The 15,719-nt window shown below is 35.3% G+C and overlaps 2 protein-coding genes across 10 annotated transcripts in view; one reads left to right on the top strand and one right to left on the bottom strand.

Moving 5' to 3' along the window:
- LOC139138348 (single-stranded DNA-binding protein 3-like) overlaps nucleotides 1-8,825 on the top strand; it is a 119,335-nt gene extending 110,510 nt beyond the window's left edge. For 4 of the 9 annotated variants that reach the window (XM_070706680.1, XM_070706687.1, XM_070706681.1 and 1 more), the window contains 5 exons: nucleotides 73-126; nucleotides 1,958-2,028; nucleotides 2,586-2,658; nucleotides 4,481-4,602; nucleotides 5,322-7,756. In XM_070706680.1, the coding sequence (XP_070562781.1) occupies nucleotides 73-126; nucleotides 1,958-2,028; nucleotides 2,586-2,658; nucleotides 4,481-4,602; nucleotides 5,322-5,432 (431 nt within the window). In that variant the 3' untranslated portion in view covers nucleotides 5,433-7,756. Of the gene's footprint in view, nucleotides 1-72; nucleotides 127-1,957; nucleotides 2,029-2,585; nucleotides 2,659-4,480; nucleotides 4,603-5,321 lie in introns of all 9 variants that reach the window. The other 5 variants (XM_070706683.1, XM_070706682.1, XM_070706685.1 and 2 more) reach the window with 3 other exon arrangements.
- Nucleotides 8,826-11,272: 2,447 nt separating this feature from the next.
- LOC139138342 (calponin homology domain-containing protein DDB_G0272472-like) overlaps nucleotides 11,273-15,719 on the bottom strand; it is an 85,410-nt gene continuing 80,963 nt past the window's right edge. Inside the window, exon 18 of the mRNA XM_070706674.1 lies at nucleotides 11,273-15,326. Coding sequence (XP_070562775.1) covers nucleotides 15,249-15,326 — 78 coding nt within the window. The 3' untranslated portion in view covers nucleotides 11,273-15,248. The remainder of the gene's footprint in view (nucleotides 15,327-15,719) is intronic.

Below are 15,719 nucleotides of genomic sequence, written 5' to 3'. Positions count from 1 at the left end.
TTACCGATATTTGCATACTATGTCGGAGAGGCGACTGCCTTTGTAACCCCTTCTGTCTATATCCCCTCACAGGACAGGGTCCTCAATCAAATCACCGTCTTCCTCAAGGTAACCATCTCCACAAAGGTGAACAACTTTTCCTTTCCAGTAAAGGAGTATGTCAACTCTAACCCCTCGACCTTATCCTGAACTCTAACCTCTGACCTCACCCCTGCCTGGTTAATTCCAATGCTAGCATGCGTTTATACTACCTAAAGGATGGAATGGATTTCCGACAGGTGTGCTTGTGTGTGTTCCCGAGTTGGTTTGGAGAGTTTGTATAATTGTATGGCATTGTTACCGCTTGTCTGGCTTGGAAACAGATACCAGGACTAACTTTCTTTGTGCGAGTTCAGACGTTTGTTTGTTTGTACATGTGTGAGAGTTTCTTGCCGTATAAATGGTCATATTTGTCTATCTGTGTGGATTAGTGTGAGACAAGGAATATCAGTTTCTGTCTGTGAGAGTTTTGACAGTGACCATGTGCAGTTATCAATCTTTCTTTATTTTCAATGTTCCACCAATCATCTGTAAGTGAAACCCAATCACAAAACCCTAGTATTTTCTCCCTGATCATAAAAAGATCACTTTCACAGCACTGTTAACCATACCGCCAGTATCCTTCCCATTCCAGCCTATTTCAACTCACTCCTCCTCCTCCTCCTCACTGCAACATACCTCACAAGCAAACAGTATATTGAGCCAGTCCCCCATGACATTGCTTCCGTATTGAATTTATGAGACCAAGAACTCATCCCATGGCAATTAAATATGGATAAACTCTTTTCAAGCTAAACCATTGCAATTCATTGACATTGGAGGGATGGGACTTATTTGACAGCATGGCAATAGCTCCACCTCTGTTCCGCCCCCTCCCCCTCCACAGAGACATGAACCCCCCTCCCCCACCAAAAAAAATGATAAAATGGGCAACCTTGACAAAATGCATCAGAAAAGTCGATAACACACTAATTTTTTTCCACAAATTTTTCTCTCTTTTTAACCAGACAGGAAATACATACTGCTTACGTCAATAAAGCTACTTAGTGTTAATAAACTAATGATTAATAATTAATATTGTTTTAATGTTATTAGAGTTATGTTACCTGCAAAACAACATCAATAAATGGCACCATGGATTTATAACCTTTAACCTTTGAATCAACGAATCTGTATTATACAGTTTAACCTATTCACATAAAATATTCTGTAAACCAGGTCTTCACTCACCACTGATAACAATGGGTTTGGGCCAAACCATGTTGGTGAAAGGGCTGAATATGTTCAATATCATACTTTTGGATGGCAGCAGTGAACACCACATGTAGTACATACATTCATGTAGAATACAAATATGATTAGCATGGGTGGTGGATAATTTGATTATTACATGCCTCAAGTCACAAGAGTGTCGTTGGTGGAATTTTTGCAAAATTTTTCCATGTATGAAGGGGGAATCTCTCGTCTAGATTTTGTGAAACGGTCATTAATTCTGTATTACAAGCTGCCTTGTTCTTTCAAAACCATTTCAAAATTGTTCTGCACATCCTAAAGTTTTAGAATAAAATTCATCACACTGTAACAGTTCTGGGTAATAATTGTATAAATGTGTACAGAACAAAATGTAACTTTCTCTTTGGTATTGCTGACAGTGAGAGGCATGTAATAATAGTTTTTGCAACCTGGACATCACACTGGCTTCATACATACCATTTGCCAAACTTACATCCAGCAAATGGTTAATGGTTCAGAGAAATCATAGAAAACCGTGCCTGTGTCCACATAACAAAGCCTAACTTACACATGTCTCAATCAGTGCATCAAATTGTAGAGACCGAAAGGTAATCATCATCAAGAATGAATATTATCAGTCATTTATGTGTAATATTCTTGGGTTTTCTCTACTTCTTGCCTACAGATTCAAGTAATTCAGGAGGTGACAGTATGTACTCCATGATGAAACCAGTACCAGGGGGTAATATGCCAGGGGTGAGTAACGGATATGTCATTGAAATTCTTCCCTCATCAGCTATCAAGAATTCTCCCCACACCAAAATTGAATTCCATACACCATCAAGTACATTTGTTCATACACAGCATAGTGTTACACTTGATAGCTACCATGGACTAAACTGTTTCTGTGTCTGATATAAAACTATATTTAAATACCAAATAAAACGCATGGATTGTCAATTGGCCCACAAACTTCTAATATTTTTATACTCCCTGAGCCGATTTAGGAATTTCTTAAACTGTTCACCCCAATGGCCTGTGGACTGATCCAGAATCACCATTGACAACAATGGGTTTGGACCAAACCATGGTGTTGAAAGGGTTAAATTTTCTTGATATCTAAAATTTTCAGAGAGAACTGTCAGAAGTCAGTTACAGGTTAAATTTGGAGGGGGGCCACAAGCAGTCTTACCCCCTGACATAAATCATTTAGGAGTCTCAAACTTGTATAATGCAGTTTTCTGAAATAATGTCATTTGTGGGTCAAATAAGTTTAACTCTCTGTCATGCATGTTTTATTGACTGTAATGTAGGACTTCCCTATGGGAACAGGGCCTGATGGACCCATGTCAGCCATGGCAGCCCAAAACATGCAGGCCATGAATGGTAAGTCTGGTAACATCAACAATTTTACCATAGATTCTGCTCATTTATGAAACAACTGTTGCATTGAATTGGTTTATTTTCATGATCTGCTTGTAATTTTGAAACATTTGTAATAATCCTTGTTTGACAGTTTGTGGAAGTGAAAGCTGCAAGTTTTTTCTTCCACAGAAAGTTAGAATTTCACTCCATCAAAAAATTCTGTGAACCTCTTGCACAATGTTTAATCCAGCTTGTTGAATCATGCCAACCAAAATATGGGCATGTATGGTCATGTTTTGGTTATGAAAATATCTAATCCAAGAACTTTCCGTCAGTACACACTGGAAACTTACCACATATTGTATTTCTATCAATATGTCACAATATAAACTATTTTTTTGAAAGGAAGAAATTCATTGGAATTGGCAAGTCAGATAATTTATAATCCCAAGTAATTTTGTTGACTTCATTCAGGAAAAGTATTCTCTCTGTGTGAAGGAATCAAGTCTGGTAATCTGTAGCAGTATTGCCAGTTGTCATGGAGACGACTACATCATACAGAAATCATAACACTTGAACTACATAACATCACCGCTTCGCATTGCAATTGGGTTTACATGGAAGGTCACAAGGTCAATCATGTCATGATCATGTGATCAGCAGTTTATGATAGTGTTATTCATTTTATTGAACTGAGATTATTGTACTTGAAACATGTATGATACAAAGATGCTGTCACAACTGAAAAAAAATTATGAACTGAAAAGAAACCCACATTTCCACATTTATGTCACATTTTTGTTGATTCCTCTTCCACAATGGCACTTTTGTCAACCATGTTTTGTTGTTCTGTTCCTAAAAGCATATTGAGATACACAGTATTCAATTTATCAACTAAGCATGTACAAGCGTAATCTGGACTAGATTTCAAATGTAAAAACAATAACCATGCATTTTATATATAATATGTAGATGCTGTATTGACAAGCTAAATTGAGAGTGTTTTTCAACATTCTTTTGGGAATAGAATAAGAACTTGCAATTGACATACAAAATAAAAATAATGAAAAAAAATCTTAAACGTTAACATTACTGACCGTATCCAAATATTCGACATGTCTGACAATTTTACCGTAACATTTCATAAGATGTGTTATACATGGTCTTATTTTGTCCAAGATTTATGTCATATATCTGAGGGCCTCTGTAAATTTAGCAATCATAACCAAATTAAATATGCAACTTTGGTAAAAATAAACTTTCCAATAAATTCTCAACAGAATTTGTTGTGTATTGACAGGGTATAGTAGACTTTCACTGTTACCAATTAAAGTGCTTCAGAAATCACTCAATATAAAATTTTAGCTCAGTTTAGACCATAGCGTATAATTTCTAGTTAGCAGTACTCTTTTATAAGACTGTTTGAATCATTATGCACCAGTTTTGATGACATCACAATTTTATTTACGGGCCCCTGTCTGAATAGATTTGAAATAAAATCTGCAAGGTTGTCTACACATGTGAAAAGTCCTAGAAAAGTTAAAAGCGGTCACTGGAACATCCAAGGAGAATCAAAATTGCTCATGTTTTATTAAACTGTCATTTTTTCATGAATTTATTTCTGTGTGTGAAACATTCCACTAAGTGTTGTCAATGCATCCGGGGAAAAAGTGGTATGTTGAACCATAAACGAAAATTGCTCAAAATATTCTGGAAAGCCTTTGAAAATTTTTAACTCTCACTGTAAAACCCTTACTTACTCATGCTCCCTAAAAAACTGGCGAAGGAAAATTGCCTCCCCTGATCTTCATACGGCAATTTTCAATTTTCATCTTGTTTTCAGGTGAGCTGGACGGGATACCAAAGAGTTCACCAAACAGTGTTGGTCCTGGCCCGGGGCCCGGCACTCCCAGGGAGGAAAATACAGACATGGGTGGCCAGTTCCTACCACCATTTCAAGACAATGTAAGTGTCGTGTCTGAGTATTCAGATATACAGAGTTGTTGACTTGGGCCTCAAGAAGATATCTTGCATCAGCGTAACAATATCAGACGTTGTCCCTGGCAACAGTGACTCACTGATGCATCCGAAACATAAACTTTTTTTTGTCTCTCTAAGCAGGGTATTTTTGTTCAACTTATGTGTTTACCAACTAAGTTGGTGACTGTGAATTTGGCTTTTTTTTTTCTCAGAGATTAAAAAAAATTAGGGGAACTTAAAGAAAAGAAGAGAAAACTCTAAGGGCAATTATACGTTATGTTTCCTCAAACAGATGGCGCTGTTTTGACTGGTGAGACAGGTCACTGTTTGAGAAATTGCGTGCTGGCTTGTACCCACAAAACTGAACCTCTGTAGTCAGCAACAAGAGACAAACTGGTTCTCGAGCAATGTAAACTCAACACTAACAAAAAAAAACACTCAAACACGTATCCTCTCCTCTCTCCTTCTGGGGGTTGGTTCTTAAAAACTGCTTTATTTTCTTTCTACTATGCAAACTTCCAAAATATATAGACAAAAAAAAACTAACTAAGGACAAAATTGGACTTTTGTTTTTTGCTTCCTTTTTTACTTTTCCTTGTGAGGCTTGTGTATTTTGACAGCTTAATCTCCGCCCCGTCCATGGTTGATGGAACGTTTGGTACTCCTTTTTTTTCTTAACGTATTTTGTTAACTCTCTTTGCCAGGATCATAATGAATCTGCAGCCATACTTAAGATCAAAGAAAGTATGCAAGAAGAGGCAAAAAGATTTGAGAAAGAGACACCATCAGACCACCCTGAATATTTCATGCAATAATATATCTCCTATTTTGTGGGCTCCGTGTGATTTTACCACAAGACTCGTGTAATTCACTTGAAATACAACTGTATAGTACTCTCGTAACTCACCAGAGATAAAAAAACAAGAAAACATTTTCATGTTATTTTATGTTCTGTTATGTTATCCTTATGGAAACTTTGTGTTACCAAACATAGCATAAAACGCATTCTGGGTCCAGAATCTCTTGTTAGCGGTAGTCTCAGAAAGAAACGTGTAGGAAGATACGAAAATCAAAAACTTTAACATTAGGAGGCCAGACGAACCTCTCATAGATATCCACGTCCAACTCACTTTAAAAAGATCACAAAGAAATACAAGAAATTTGCAGCTCATAAATACCACTGGCCGGCTGGCAAAGACTGTTCAGCCGTGTATTCAGAAAAAACAAATTGTGAAATAGATTTTATACTCTGAGAGAGCTTTTCAACCTTTTGTACAGATTATTTTCAAACTTGTTAGCCTCAGAAATTATAAATGAAAGTGTGCATTTGGAAAATGAACTGCCAGGGAAATGAAACATTGAAAAAATATATATCAGAAAAAAAAATAATCTATTATAAAAATCTCAACGTACTTGAAAAGCACCCAGACGCTGCCTTATGCTGTGATTCTCTTGTAACACATTTCCATTGCTACGAAAAACAAAAGTGTATTTGTCTGTAGGTAAAATATGTCAGTATATTTTATTTATTCTTGCTCTTTAAAGCTGTTTGTAATATATTCTTTTTTTCTCCTTTGCAAAATCAAATGCAAATGGATACAGCATTATATTAAAAAAATACTACAAAAAAATTTTTTTGAAAACCAGTTGTTCTTAGTGCTGTTTCTACAGAGGACTGTGCAATAGCCAAAAAATTGGTCAAATTTGTGACTATGATGACGGTCATTATAATGATATCACTAGTTGTTCAAAGGGGTAAAAGATTAAAAATTAATGCTGTTTATCTGTAGAGGAAGCATAATGAAGGTTTTTTTCTTTCTTTTTTTTGTGCATATTTTTGGGTTTTTCCGGCAAACTTTTGGGAGAATGAATGTTGATCGTCTATATGCCATGCCATCTTTACAGCTCAAGGCCAAGCCCCCATTGGAGAGATTGCTAGTTTAAATGCCAGGTTAGTCTGTCTACCAAAACCTGAAACAACTGCACCTTCATGCATAGTTTTCACCTTATTTTCAGTTTCTCTACTCCAGTGAAAATTGTGCATGAAGGCGCAGCATGTAGTTGCCATAGCAACAGTAACACTCAAGAACTCATCTCCCTGATAAGACACTAACACTTCTTTTCTTCCAACAAAAAAAAATCGTAGATTAGTACCAGGAACACACTGGCTGACCCTTCTAACTCTGATTTTATCTCTTGATTTCATTCTCTATTGGTCAGCAGTGATCATGTGATCAAGACATGGCTACCAGCTATTGTCATGTGACTCAAATTAAAGTATATGATTGGCTGCCACAGTTTCTGAACACCTCTAGTAAAACATTCATTCTCCAGTAGGTTGCCAGCACCTTGTAAAGAACTACCCCACCACACTTGTCTGAACTCTATTAGGTATTTCTACATTTTTTCCTCTGTGATATATATATAACTCTGACAAAGACAATGTCAACTCAGAAACAAAGAATCACTGTAGATTTCTGATTATTTTTTAGAGAAGTTGCTTTTTTAAAACTCCAGAGAATGTTAAAGAAATTCAGAAGGATGTATTTATACAGTTAGAGTAAACGATTTGTGTGTTGCCATACTTTCAGAGGAGATTGAGGAAAAAATTTGTATTTCTAGTATGGCTGTATTAGCTTTGTAGCCCTTGTACCTTTGATGGTTTTCGTTGTCTGACGTGTAAATTTCCCGGTAAACACAGGCTGAATTGCTTCAAAAAATACAGAGAAAGTAAGTCAGATGATCTCAGAACAAAAAAATCTTTGCTGGTTTATGTGTTTTTTTCCCTGTCTCTTTTATATATTTTCATTTTTACTGTCAAATGTCACAACATTTTGTATTTGAGAGAGAGAGAGTCTTCAAACAAAAAAAAATTAAAACAAAAGTGAAAAAAATATATGCCTGAAACGTTCTTTCACAGAAAAGAGAAAATTCTGTATGTTTAATTGAAGTTAGTTTTTTTCTTGAAAGCATCATTTAAAATATTGCAGACTATCCTGGAGAGAACAAATCCCAAACCAACACTCATATTTTATGAACATATCAGAAGTCCAGAGTAGAAATGTAAAAATTAAAAAAAAGAAAAAAAGAGGATTCTGAAAAAAGTTTTTTGAAGAGAAATAAAGTCCAATTAATTTTACTTAAGTTTTAGATAGAAAAAAGGAAAGTGTATGTACTATATGTATGTGAAATTCATTTTTTGTGTTTTTTCTTTCTTACTTTTTGGCTTGTTTGTCATAAGGGTATGAGCTTGTCCCGACACAAAAAAGTCTGTAACCAGATTACCCTTCTCGAATTCCAACTTGTGGGAACACTGCCTCCAACTCTGTCAGCAGCAGACTCGACCAGTGTGCACAGTTTTTATGACGTTGCTGACACAGTTTCAGGCAGTGGTTCAGTCTATCACATCCCAACACTTCTAGAGGTAGCTCAGTCTTAAAGTAGCTAATTACTGGGTATTTCCATCCAAATTTCCTCCGTTCCCAACTACCACAGGGTCCATTCCAACCATTAATGCAACTAACACGTTGTGGCCACCCAGAGCACCAAAAACAGATGACTTGAATATTAAACAGTACATTATTGCTCTGTAAATTGCATTAATATTATAAATAGTTATTTTAAGAGAACGACGACAATTATCCTTTTGGGTAGCACTATCTAGATGTGTTTTCAGTTCAGTTTGAAAATTTGCAATATTTTGGCTAGCGCCCTCTCTGGTGGAATTGGGTTTTTCTTTGATCTTGTGAGCATGAAAAGCAACTATCACCACTGAGGGCGCTACGGGAGCATACATGTCGAGATAGCTCATTTTGTTCAAGTTACAAGTGGTCTGTTGTGTCATACCTGCATATGTATATGAAATTGTAGTTTTTTGACAGAATTTTCCAACTATTTGTGATGAGTATTTGTGTATGGCAATATTATATTATTGAAGACAGACACTGATAAAAATAACTTAAGAAATGACAAACTGAGGTCCCAGTGTATGAATAGGTACTTAGGCATCTAGTCTCTTGTACCTTACTATCTTTGTTGCAGTATTATGTAGTTTTGAAAAAAGTCTTCTCTTGTTAGTTGAGGAGATCTTATACAGCAACCCTTTTATTTGTTTGTCCTGTAATGTACAAGAAACCCCCCACAGATATCCTCCCCTCATCTTATAGATGCAGAATCTCCATTAAAGTAAGAGCAAAACTTTGAAAATACTCGGCTACTGAGTCTCTTGCATTTGTTCAGCTATTTATTTTGTTGGTGAGAGTTTATGTGTGTGTGTATTCACCGGATTACGTCACTCTGTTGTGTTTGTGTGTTATGTTGTTACTAGAAATCTATTATCAAATGCTGCCAGCTCAAGGAACTGTAGGGAAATACTGATCTGGACTATGAGATGAGCTGCATGTTTATATATACTATTTTCTCACTCTGACCAAACCATTAAGGGATTTGAAGGGACTCGTTTGCATTGTGAATGTGTAGGAATACATGCATCGGGGCATTTTACCCAACGTAAACTTTTGCAAAGGGATATGCATGAAATCCATAGAGACGTATTGAGAAATTGACTGAGAAACAACCATAACCATTTAAATTCACTCATTACTTCAATCAAGCATACATGTTTTTATGTAGCACAACAAAGATGGCACAAAGATAGCTTGGCATTAAAGGGGCAAAGTCGGCCATCTTTTGTGAATTTTGTTTGATACGAGATACTACTTATATTGTTTGACATGTTGAAAGATACTGAATAAATGGGTGACCATGCGGGCATTCAACCCAGGTTTTAGACAAATTAAATGAAACCATGGAGAAAATGAATTAATGGTCATGACCATTAATTCATTTTTGCGATGGTTGTATGTATCGTGTCTAAAACCGGGGTCGAATATATGCATGGTCACCCATTCATTCACTATTTGTCAACATGTCAAACAATATACGTAGTATCTCATATCAAACAAAATTCAAGAAAAATGGCTGACTTTGTCCCTTTAAGGTAGTGCACACCTCAAAACTGAGAGAATTAAACTCTTGCTCAAACTTGCCTCAGGGCAACTTTCAACCATTCATTCTTTCTCAAAATCAGGAATAAGAATCGGGGTTACCATGCAAAATTTGAAAATAGGAAACAAATAGAAAAAAATAAAATTTTACACATACAAAGATAGACGGTGAAAATTTTTCTCACTCCAAAACTATACCAGATATGAACTTAACATGCTCACGTGTGTAGTAGTGAGTCAGGGCTGTCATTTAGTTCAACTTTATCATAGAGTGGTATATGACAAGCATAAGTAGCAAGTTCATTAATTTTTGTGATTAATTACAGGATACAGTAACTAGTGGCTGATGAGTTTATGCATTGATTGTAACTTTTATCTTATCAAAAACCAGTGTTTCGTATATTCCGGATAGTGTATTTAACATAAGAAGTAGTACAATATATTATTTCTGAGATTGAATCATCAATGTCTGCTCCAGTTATTGCCATTTTTTCAAGTCAGTGTCCTCCTTTAGTCCATGTTCTTTCGTTAAGAGCAATTTGCATTTATCACATAGTTCGTTTGCATATCTGCAATCAAAAATTGCATGTTCAATGGTCTCTTCGTCCCCACAGATGTGGCATTTTCCATCACTACAAAGTTAAACTTCGAAAATTTTTGCCAAACTTTCTATGACTAAACCTCTATGATATATCTTCCAGTTAAAGTCATTTACCATATTGCTGACAATTTTGTCTGAATCTAAAAGCTGGCACAAGGACTTTTTATAGCTATCCCAGTTAATATTCAAAGTCTCTGTCCAGTCATACTCAATACACATAAATGGTACTTACAGCGCCCTCAAACGGCCGATGTGGTCAAACTATCGTTTTACTAACATATTCACACTCCACACAGCAGTGGTGCTATCACTAGCCTCTTTCACCACAGGACTGAGGTGAGAAAGGCATGAAAAATCCAGCATTCAGTACTCAGCAGTCCTTTCCTTCACTGGATCAGATTATACCATCAACACTGCGAGCTGTTAATTAACATGGCTCTGCTGAATGTCTCACAGCACCGTCAAATGTCTGTCACTTCAATATCTGCACGTTTTATCAAAATTGGTGAACCAATTTCAGAATTGTATCACTAATTACAATATTCAAATTAGCATTTAATTGGCATGATGCTCCAAATATTATCATTTCTTGCATATTACAATTTATATGGCAAGTTTCATCATATTTAGTGCAGTAAATCTTGGTATATAACACTATGGTCATCATGCGTCCCATAGACAACCATGTAACAGAAAAATTAAAACTTTGATAACTTCATTAATAGGCATACCACGCCCACCAAAATCTAATCAATTCTTGCTATTTGATATCTTAAGCTATTTACACAATTTGGCTTAAATCTGTCCAGCCGTTCTTGAGATATTGTGTATACAGACAGACAGACAAACACACACAGACATATCCCTAAATCATAAGCCCATGTGTGACACACGTGAGCTAAAAATGAGCCCCCACAGGTGGTAAACCAGAAAAGTATTGGAAAAATTTGAGCCTCTGAAAATCTGTCCCTTGGGTGCATTCCACATTTACAGCAGCTATACACTCTTGTTATGAAGCTTACACTCATTGAAATGCCACTCAGAGACATTTTTATATGTAAATCATGGGACCTTTATTGAAACTTCAGTCGTCACTGTTTCAAATCAGTTATATGAACTTACAACAAGGAAACATGCATACAATTCAAAACAAGGATATACCTCTCTGAAAGAGGAATTGTGATTGGCCAACAATCACATGAGTTTTAAAATACCTACTTCTGTCTTTAGTAGGTAAAAATGTATGAATTGGAATAGTGTAGGATCACAAGCTAATGATCTCTTGTGTGTAATGTCTTTAAGGTTGATACTCTCAAGTGATAAAAAAAGCAAAAATGGGTTTTGTTTTGGCAAAAGGAACTAGAGATATCTGGGTTAAACTTTTGGAAGGCCATCTTAAAATATCTAACCAGTCTGACATGCAGCAGAAAAATAACAATTCTGAATAAGGAGTATGTTGAGGATTATAGGCAGTTTTCCCATGTCGTTTCAACTTCAATACTACAGAGATAATCTTTCCAGTAAATATTAAGTGAATATATTCTAAAATCTGCCCTGCAAGTGAACCTTTGCCCAAGCCTTTTGTGCTAGATAGTTTTCCCCTGTCGCCCACTGTGCACAATATACCTTTATTAACATTGAACCAAACAACACTGTACGTCCTTGTAATACAGAGCATAGCATCATGCAATATGGCTTACTTCTCAATGATGTATAATTGACCAATTGTGCAATCCAAAGAAGGAAAAATGCAAATGTGGTGCTCTCAAGGAGGCAGGCGTACATGTAGAGGAGTTATTGACTCTGTCCACTTGATGCCTCTGCATTAACTTGGTCATTTCCAAACATAGTGTAAGCCAAACGGACATGATATCGATATTGCTCAATAAATGACCATGGTTATTGATATTTGAGGTCTGGAATGAAACTCAGATACATCAGACAGCTGAAATATGAAGTATGGTTCTAAATGCCTGCTAAAATTATAAAAACAGATTTCATTTCAATGTCTCCTCTCTTGTATCCTATAATGGTGATCTTGAAACCCACAAAGTGTTTATGCTTAATTACAAAGACTGGTCAGATTATTATATGAATCAACTTAACCTCTGTATCACAAAGCACTGACTGTTTTATTTGATACACTAACTTCTTGTCCATTTCAGACTACTTTTTGGACTTTTATTGTTACCATGGTGATGCCAATCTCTCCACCAATCAGTGACGAGTTCATGTGATACATCTGAACCAATAAGAAATGTGCATGGTTCTTGTAATGGTTTTCTGGCACTAACTGTATCAGACATACATTACAGAAAATCAGAGTTTGTCTGAATGGTGCCCAGTGGAAGTGCATGTCTATGTGATTTTTTTGAAAATGCTGAATTGAAAATAAAACAATGAAAAGGGCAAACCTAATACTGAAAAACATTTAGCTGTAACGTAGATAACTTTTCAACCCATCACCATGGAAACATACAAAAAAGTTCCTCTAAATCAATAAAATTTCAAATAAAAATTATGTCATGGTTGAAACAGTACTACATATACATTTTACTGTAAAATTTACAATCTTATATAGTCTGATAATCTTCTAAAATCCAACCATATTTGAAAGCTCTAAATTCAAGGCATTATCAGCACACTATTATAAAATCTTTGTTATCAGCATATACCATCTGACTGCTCACTGACAGCACATAAAAAGAATCTATATTACAATTCAAGTTTTTCCTATATTCAAGGCACTCTAGTATTTGTTATGCAGATGTCAAACATTCGACACTATGATTTTAAAATCTGATATCCAGAAACCCATAAATACAAATTCACACATGCCAATAAATAATTTCTGTATCAAGGCTTCTTCATTCTACTTGTTACAAATATTTAGGGTTAGGGCTTTTCGGCCTCTCTGTAGAGCTTTCACAGTACTATTAATACAATGTTTCTATATAAAATTTTATGCAAGTACTAGCATAGACAAGATTTTAGGCTCTGCGATCACAACGAATTTTGTGATAATACAGCTCAACATGTTCAATGCTGTGGCAAGTACAGATCTCATAGATAAATCAGGTTTCTTAGAGAAATTATAAGAATTTAAAATTTTTCACACAAGAATAATTTTTAGACAAAAATTTGATGGGTACTGACAACATCTTACGGCGTTATGTTACTACGAACACAAATTTCCTCATTGCATTGATTCAGCAGGTAACTTAATTTTGAGCAACCGTTCTGAATTCAGGAAGTTGATATTCAACAAATTTCATTAATGAGTATTCTCATTTTTCCCAAACATATATCCATATTAACCTGGACCTAAACAATACCAATATCCTATCAGAAAAAATTTTTCACACATATTCAAATATTTACAAAATAAAGCAAAAAGATTACAGACACTGAATTTTGTGCTGTACAATCCTACTTGGAGTTGATAAGTCTGTTAAGTACAACCTTTGACCTCTATTTGAGATACTACATTCAAGAAGTAACATTTTTGAAATAATTTTCTGAAGTCATGATTCTGGTTAACTGAATTTTAACCTGAAAATTTTGCAAACCATGATGGCATATGCAGCAATCATCGGTTTCTGTGAGTAATGTAGAATTTGATAATGTAAATTATTTATGAACGCTATTCTGTATGAGTTCAAAGACAATAATTCCACAATCTAAGTTAGAGGTTTCACAACTCACATATTAAACATTTCAAAAACAAAAATTCTCAATAAATATTAGTTATTCTTTGCTGTCGCAGACTCACTTCTCAGACATTTACAATTTCTCATGCAAGTTAAAGAGCACAATGACACGATGTGAACAGTCAGTCATTCTTCAAAATTAAAAATTTTTTGCTTTGTGATTCAGGACAAACTATGCTGAAGTAATCTATCTGTAGACAGCTGTCAATTGACCTTGAGGTGGTGAGTTTCATTGTAATTTTGCTGTAAAACCAAATGCAACAATTAGTCCATCAGCTGGACACATGGACATTTCGATCCTCACCCAAAATTCCCAATGCAGACAATAGTCCAGCCAACTGACTCACAATTAACTATAATTTTTCACAGATTTAAGATAATGTTATAACATCACACATGTTCATGCCAAGAAAGAGAAAGAAGAAAAAGAATGGTTTCATCAATTCTGTGAAGTACAAGGTCATATTATTGTTGTAAAGCTTCCTTGCAGTTGTGCCTATTTCTTAGGTTTTTTTTGCAAGATAAATCTTCCTGAATTGTAGCAGGAATATACTGACAGGTACACCCATTCAGTAGATGACCTGTCTCTACGAGATTATCTATTGAGGTTGTCATGACTACCAAAAAGAGACTGGATCTGAGTACTGCTTTTTTAAAAAGAAATTAAGCAAATGAACTTACAAAGTTTGACGATGTTTTGTAATATGATAAACAAAGTAACATCAATCTTGTTGTTGATTACGTATGGAAATATAATTATTAATGACGACATCTTCATTAATAACAATAAATTACAATGTTCATGATTGAGAGGCACTTTACCATGATCATCATTTTTATCTTTTTTGAACTTAGAACTCTGATCTTCTGGTACAAGTACCTGGTTTGAGGCCGGAACATTTCAGAGGTCAAGGCACTATGTTGTCGCAGTATTTGAGTGTACAACAGTGCGAGAGTTCATGGAAATTCCAAGTAATGAACAGAAAATGAAGACTGGTACATTTCAATATTGCATAGATAAATCTAGAATCAGTCCAGAAGAGACCCTGGAATTTCGGAACTCTGCATATTTCCATAGTGTATTGCGACATATCTGAACCAAAATAGTGTTTTACACTACCTGCTACATTGCATGGCATTGAATATTGTCATCAATTCCACTGCAGAAATATGCAATTATTCAAATATCTGCAAAAAAAAAGACTTGAATGTGAACAACATGAAAAGAAGTAAATCCGGCTGTAATGATGATGAAAAGTGGATTTTTTCAAAATAATCTTGAGATTCCAGAGATATCGTGAGGTTTGTGACCTTTTACTTGAATTTGTCTTCCCATTGTGATGCTAGGAGACTCTTCCTTTTCACTGGTTTCTTACTTTCTTTGCTTTCACCCTGTTGATGAGAAAGATGAATGCACAAAAATCAGAGATGAACTTCATGATGCAACGGAACTTTACGCAATACAAACTGAAATGAGAGCTCTGGGTATATGCCTCATACACTAGGCTAGAATCTTACCAGTTATTCACCAAGCAAGAATCTAGCCGGTCATCAGTACACTTGCCTAGGTTGTCTACTCAGTCATTTCAGGATCTGTAAACTCCAGAACAGTGCATGACTCTTGAATGATTAAATTTGCACTTAAACTTTGATCAGAAATGTAAATATGTATAAGGAAGAAGTCAGACTTGCTTGGTAGCACAAGGGGGCTTAAATGAATTGTTGATTCAGTTTGAAAACTCTAGTATAATTAATATTTTGAGTTTTATTATTTTATTATTATTA

Source organism: Ptychodera flava, chromosome 8, assembly GCF_041260155.1.
Source record: "Ptychodera flava strain L36383 chromosome 8, AS_Pfla_20210202, whole genome shotgun sequence".
Taxonomy (NCBI): Eukaryota; Metazoa; Hemichordata; class Enteropneusta; family Ptychoderidae; genus Ptychodera; species Ptychodera flava.
The sequence above is the reverse complement of the archived record's forward strand: the minus strand, read 5'-3'. Positions and strand labels throughout refer to the sequence as shown.